Genomic DNA, 6,571 nt, shown 5'->3' with positions numbered 1-6,571 from the left:
CGTGCAAAAAATATAGCTTCCAGTTTTCATAAGTTTGACCTGAGTTATTATTGGAATGCTTAGTACACAAGAAGCTTAGGGGTGTTTTTCCACTGTTTAGTTGGCATTTTGTTGTTTTCTCTCTCTGTGAGGTTTGGCTTTTATGGAGTGTTGTGTATAAATATAAATCAGCAGGGACACTTTTGGTCATTTTTAGCCGATTGGCATTTATCAACAAACACATGTGAGTGTAAAGAAAATCAGTGTCAATTACATTTTTGTAAATATTAGAGGAATATTTAGTTCAGTTGAAATTGCAACATGACCATGAGTCCAGCACAGTGTAGAACAGTGTACATAACAGAACCATGATCTCAGCAAGCATCACACTGGGACAGGCACCACTTGCAGAGAGGGGGACATTTGTAATGGTGTTATTTAGAAATAATGAAATTATATAGAAGATTAAGATCCTCTCACTTTGCTCTGGTTGTTCATACTGTTGCTCTGTGAAAGAAGCCAGCCCAATTCTGTTCAAATTTAAATTAATTTAAGATTCTTTTCTGTATTATTTTCCTACCAGTGTCATGGAAGTCTCAGACACTAATTCAGACTCCTTTGCACATGACAGAACTAGGACAAACCCACCACGGCTTGCAAAGAGGTCTGTAAAACTGTGAATAAATTCATAACGGTATGAAACATTTTCTCAAATGTTTTATGTGGACATGATTTTTTTTTATTTCCTTTTGTAAATAAAATAGACAGGGGCTCAACAGTCAATCAGGAAAAGAGCAAAGTTATATAAACATGCAGACAACAGATAATGACTCTTCACGCTCACGGCCCAATTTTAATGAAGATGAGTTCAGTTCAAGGTAAGACTTCTGCTTGGAAATGTAAGAATGGTAAGAATTCTGCAACACCTACTGTGCTGTACAGTGCATCTGGAAAGTATTCACAGTGCTTCACTTTTTCCACATTTTGTTTGAAATCTTCGCAAATTCATTAAAAATAAAAAACAAAAAAGCATTTTTTTAGCAAAAAAAAAAAAAGCTTAAGTATTCACAGCCTTTGCCATGACACTCAAAATTGAGCTCAGGTGCATCCTGTTTCCACTGATCATCCTTGAGATGTTTCTACAACTTGATTGGAGTCCACCAGTTACATTCAGTTGATTGGACATGATTTGGAAAGGCACACACCTGTCTATATAAGGTCCCACAGTTAACAATGCATGTCAGAGCACAAACCAAGCCATGAAGTCCAAGGAATTGCCTGTAGACCTCCGAGACAGGATTGTCTCGAGGCACAGATCTGGGGAAGGGTACAGAAACATTTCTGCAGCATTGAAGGTCCCAATGAGCACAGTGGCCTCCATCATCCATAAATGGAAGAAGTCTGGAACCAGCAGGACTCTTCCTAGAACTGGCTGCCCGGCCAAACTGAGCGATCGGGAGAGAAGGGCCTTAGTCAGTGAGGTGACCAAAAACCCGATGGTCACTCTGACAGTGCTCCAGCGTGTTTCTGTGGAGAGAGGAGAACCTTCCAGAAGAACAACCATCTCTGCAGCACTCCACCAATCAGGCCTGTATGGTAGCGTGGCCAGACGGAAGCCACTCCTCAGTAAAAGGCACATGTCAGCCCGCCTGGAGTTTGCCAAAAGGCACCTGAAGGACTCTCGGACCAAAGATTGAACAAAGATTGAACTCTTTGGCCTGAATGGCAAGCATCATGTCTGGAGGAAACCAGGCACCACTCATCACCTGGCCAGTACCATCCCTACAGTGAAGCATGGTGGTGGCAGCATCATGCTGCGGGGATGTTTTTCAGCGGCAGGAACTGGGAGACTAGTCAGGATCGAGGGAAAGATGAATGCAGCAATGCACATAGACATCCTTTAAGGAAACCTGCTCCAGAGTGCTCTGGGGTGAAGATTCATCTTCCAACAGGACAATGACCCTAAGCACACGGCCAAGATAACAAAGGAGTGTCTACAGGACAACTCTGTGAATGTCCTTGAGTGGCCCAGCCAGAGCCCAGACTTGAACCCGATTGGACATCTCTGGAGAGATCTGAAAATGGCTGTGCACCGACGCTCCCCATTCAACCTGATGGAGCTTGAGAGGTCCTGCAAAGAGGAATGGGAGAAACTGCCCTAAAATAGGTGTGCCAAGCTTGTAGCATCATACTCAAAAAGACTTGAGGCTGTAATTGGTGCCAAAGGTGCTTCAACAAAGTATTGAGCAAAGGCTGTGAATACTTATGTACATGTGCTTTTTTTGGATTTTATTTTTAATCAATTTGCAAAGATTTCAAACAAACTTCTTTCACGTTGTCATTATGGGGTATTGTTTGTAGAATTTTGAGGAAAATAATGAATTTAATCCATTTTGGAATAAGGCTGTAACATAACAAAATGTGGGAAAAGTGAAGCGCTGTGAATACTTTCCGGATGCACTGTATGTCTGGATGCCCAAAAATAGTCTTCTTATTCTGATTGGTTATTATCTTTGTTTATTTATTTTTTACATAGAATTAAATTCTTTTTGCTTGTCCATATTAATCTGTATGGTGCTACAGTATTTATTGTGAAGTTTTAGTAATCCATATGTTCAGTCAGATTTCTAGGCATTAGACACAATTGAATGAAGGGCAGTGCAAGTGGCACTAGTCAATTCTTTCACATAGTCTCTAGTCTTGAGTCTAATTTTAGTTCTGTGGTCTGAAGCAGTGGTTGGTGTAACATGTAGGTGGTGTAATGTTAAGGTGTTTGTAATAAACTTGGGTCTACAACTGAGCATAGATTTATTCAATTCAATTCAGTTCATTCTTTATTACAGACCCATACGTCACTATCAAAAAGTAAAAAGAAAACATACAAACATATATTTATGAACAACAAACATTATTTAAAAACATTCAAACTTTCATTCCAGTGCTTCCAAAAGCAGGAAACATGCCTTGTTTCACATAATGTAATAATATTTATTATTATTATTAAAGACCACTATGATACTATTTTTTCAACTTCATCGACACATGAAATTTTACATATTATTCATTAAGACAGCATACAAAGTGGGTACATTATTAGATACAAACCTTTGGCGTGCACTTGTCCACCTTTGGAGCTCCTGCAAAATTCTTAACTTAAATGCATGATTTTTATGACATAGTTTATTTTTGCATATTTCTTTTATTTATCTCATTAAATATAAAACAGTATAATTCATACTAAAAGTGATATTACAAGTAAATAGTTATCACTTTCCAACAGACAACTACAGAAACAAGGAGAAGGACAGGAGAAGAAAAAAATGTCTGACAAGTTAAAGGAAATGACAGAGAAGAACAAACTACTTGAGAGATTGTTAGACGAGGCCAATAAAAAGAAGACTGAAATGGAAGAGGAGAATATACGAATTGAGAGGTTGTTAAAGACGGAGATTAAAGAGAAGACTAAAATGGGAGAGAAGAACTCGGAACTAGAGAGATCGTTACAGGAGGCAGATCGTAATAACAGAAAATTAAAGGTTAGAATAATTTTATGGAAAACTTACAATCATACTATCTCTGTTTATAAGTGAGATAGTCTTTATATAATTATCTTATCATTTAGAATTAAGTTTTCACATTGGGATACTTTTTGTTTAGCCCAAAGATCAGAATGTGCTCGCTAAATAGAACTGCCTAAACATAATTGCCACTTAATCAATCATCTTTATCACGTTTTCAGTGTTTCTACTGCCTAATTATAAAATATTATTGCCTCAAACACAATTTTACCTCTTTTATTTTTTTGTAGAAAAACATTCAGTCTTTCACTTGGATCGCCTCTGTGCTGGTTCTGGTTCCACTGTGTATTGGATTGCGGTTAGCTTTCAAAGGTAAACATTGATCAAAATACAGCTACCAAATATCCAATCCAATTTTCACTCTAAAGTTGTCACATCAATAATATAATATTTAATATAATAAAATAATATGATTCTGTTATATACACAGTATCTATAGACGTTTGTGTTATCTGCTTTTTAGGACATGAGATGAATCATCATGAGCTTAGACTGATGTTGGTGGGGAAAACTGGAGCAGGAAAGAGTGCATCAGGAAACACCATCCTGGGTGAAGAGGCCTTCAGAGTCGAGGCATCTCCTGCATCTGTGACCGCAAGCTGTATAAAGAAGAACAAAGTCCTGGATGGAAGAAACATCACCATAATTGACACTCCTGGTGTCATGGACACATGGTTAATATCTAACCAAACGGCCCACCATGCACATGAATGTATCTCCATGTCTTCTCCTGATCCTCATATGTTCCTGCTGGTGATCAGACTGGGAAGGTTCACAGTGGAGGAGAGCAATGCTGTGAAGTGGATTCAGGATAACTTTGGAGAAGAAGCTCTGAAGTTCACCATGATTCTGTTCACTGGTGGAGATCTTCTGGAAGGGAAACCAGTGCAGAAGTTTATCAGTAATAGTTATGATCTCCAGAATCTTGTAGATACCTGTGAAGGTAGATATCATGTTTTTAACAACTATGATCAAAGTAACCGCACTCAAGTCACAGAGTTATTTGAAAAGATAAACGTAATACTACACAAGAACATGGGTTACTTTTACACAAAAGAGGTTCATCAGAAGGTCCAGAGAAGCACCAGAGAAGAGGAAGAGAGGAAGAGAGTGATTTTAGAGAAAGAGATTAAAATGGAGGAAGAGAAGAAGAGAATGATGTTGCAAGAAGAGATCAAAACAGTGGAAGAGAAGAAGAGAGCTGTGATGGAGAAACTGATCAGAGAAGAAGAGAAAATTCAAGTTGAACAGCTAGCAAGTGAGGTGAAAGCAGAGGCACAGAGAGAGTGTAACATCAAAGAGAGAGAAATCAGACATGAAGAGGAATTAAATAGGAAACTTGTAGAAGAAGAGATGAAGATGGAGGAGAGGAGGAAGGTGAATGAGATGGCAATTAAACTGAGAGATGAACAATTAGAGAACAAAAATCTTAAGGCAGAGATAGAACATGCTAATAGTACATCTTTCTGGTTCAAGGTCTCAACTGGCATACTCAGTCTAATTCTGGTCCTTGTAATGACGGTGAACAACTACAAAAAAAAAAAAAAGAGAATAGCTGAATCATTAGGCTAAGGAGCTAAAATAGGGTCCCTGGTATCTTTAAAATTAACAGCAAATTGAAATTAAACTCCCCCGTTTTCCTGGTGCAAGTCGTTTAATTTTCCATATGGTCTTACAGATGATAATAATGATTTGCAGGACCCAATTTATATGTAAAGTTATGAATGTTAACTTTAATAAAACTTTCATTGAAATACTCTAAATTCAAAGGCCAAAAAATTATGAGCTGATGCACCTTGTCAGATATGTCATTTACTTTGTGGTCTGTTTGTTTTTTTTTTTTAAATTGAACTAAATGACTGAAATTGTTCATTTTGTTCAAATTACAGATATGTACAGTCAGCTCCAGACTTATTGATACCCTTTCAGAGAACAGGCAAAAACTATTAGATATCAGATCTCACAGTTGGCTTGGGATTGTACATCACTTTGAATAAAAGCAGTAGGCCAAGTGAAGTAAATGGAAGAGAGAGCCTACTGCCACTGCAACCCCCACTAAAAAAATGCAGTGAGAAAATGAATGAAATTGTGGTGTTAGACAAGACCAACATCATGATCTGGTGAAGCGTGGGAACTTCATAAAGGACCAAACACTTATTATGGGAAAAACTTGAAACATGCCAGTAGTCCAGTAGGCACTTCCTGAAACATGCCAGTTGGTGGACTGGCTAAGATAAATTGTCCCTAGTTGTGAATAAGTGTGTGAATGGTGTCGTGCGATGGACTGGCTTCCCATCCAGGGTGTATTCCTGCCTCATACTCAGTGCTCCTGGGATAGGTTCCAGATTCACCCTAACCCTGACAAGGATAAAACAGTTACACAGTTAGTGAGTGAGAGAGCCTTTTATTCAAATAAATCTATGCAATGTTTCTGTTTGTTCATTTTATATATTCAAATTGTTATGTAAAGAGTTGATACTTCTTGATGTGACGATCTTAGTTGGTATGATATGACAATATCCTAGTTGTTTTTCTGAATCAATTAAATGTGTATGATTATTTACCATTTTAAATTTCTCTAATAAGATAAGAATAGAATAGAAAAGTAAGGGGAATTTTTTTGTGTGTGTTTTAATTTTTTTTTATTATTGATTAAAATGAAGACTTCAAATTAATCAACTGTGTTTTGTTTTTACCGATAGGAAATGTATCAATACGACTGAACCTCTCTGTCACTCTGTTCAATAAAGTCATGGCATGACCATTTTTATACTCTCAAGTCAATTTCATTTCATTATATAGTCCTTAGACGGTAGAGTTGACATTTTTTTTCCTAGAAAAAAAAAAAGATATTTTCATGAAAGGTATATGTATGACAAAATAAAAAAATTATAAAGTCATCTATAATGATCACTAAAGGGATGACAGATAAAGATACATATATACAATACTTAATATACAATATTAATCAAGTGAAGTAGGTTACACATTCAAAGCTTCTTGTCTGAAAAAGG

At 37.1% G+C, this 6,571-nt stretch overlaps 1 protein-coding gene across 2 annotated transcripts; it reads left to right on the top strand.

The window, feature by feature from the left end:
* The first annotated feature begins 598 nt into the window (after positions 1 to 598).
* LOC128601893 (GTPase IMAP family member 7-like) lies at positions 599 to 6,332 on the top strand. 2 transcript variants are annotated; one of them, XM_053615318.1, is made up of 5 exons: positions 599 to 643; positions 744 to 857; positions 3,260 to 3,515; positions 3,788 to 3,869; positions 4,021 to 6,332. In XM_053615318.1, the coding sequence occupies exons 2-5, from the start codon at positions 790 to 792 to the stop codon at positions 5,127 to 5,129; spliced, it is 1,515 nt and encodes a 504-aa protein (XP_053471293.1). In that variant the 5' UTR covers positions 599 to 643; positions 744 to 789; the 3' UTR covers positions 5,130 to 6,332. The 2 variants fall into 2 exon arrangements, with proteins under 2 accessions (XP_053471293.1, XP_053471294.1); XM_053615319.1 differs by lacking the exon at positions 599 to 643 and having other exon boundaries at positions 743 to 857.
* Positions 6,333 to 6,571: the final 239 nt, after the last annotated feature.

Source organism: Ictalurus furcatus, chromosome 26 (assembly GCF_023375685.1).
Source record: "Ictalurus furcatus strain D&B chromosome 26, Billie_1.0, whole genome shotgun sequence".
Lineage (NCBI taxonomy): Eukaryota > Metazoa > Chordata > Actinopteri > Siluriformes > Ictaluridae > Ictalurus > Ictalurus furcatus.
The sequence above is the reverse complement of the archived record's forward strand: the minus strand, read 5'-3'. Positions and strand labels throughout refer to the sequence as shown.

Coding starts and splice junctions, on each gene's coding strand:
- LOC128601893 (XM_053615318.1), top strand. CDS start 790: ATGCAGACAACAGATAATGACTCTTCACGCTCACGGCCCAATTTTAAT. Junction 858..3,259: donor GAAGATGAGTTCAGTTCAAG/GTAAGACTTCTG, acceptor ACTTTCCAACAG/ACAACTACAGAAACAAGGAG. Junction 3,870..4,020: donor ATTGCGGTTAGCTTTCAAAG/GTAAACATTGAT, acceptor TCTGCTTTTTAG/GACATGAGATGAATCATCAT.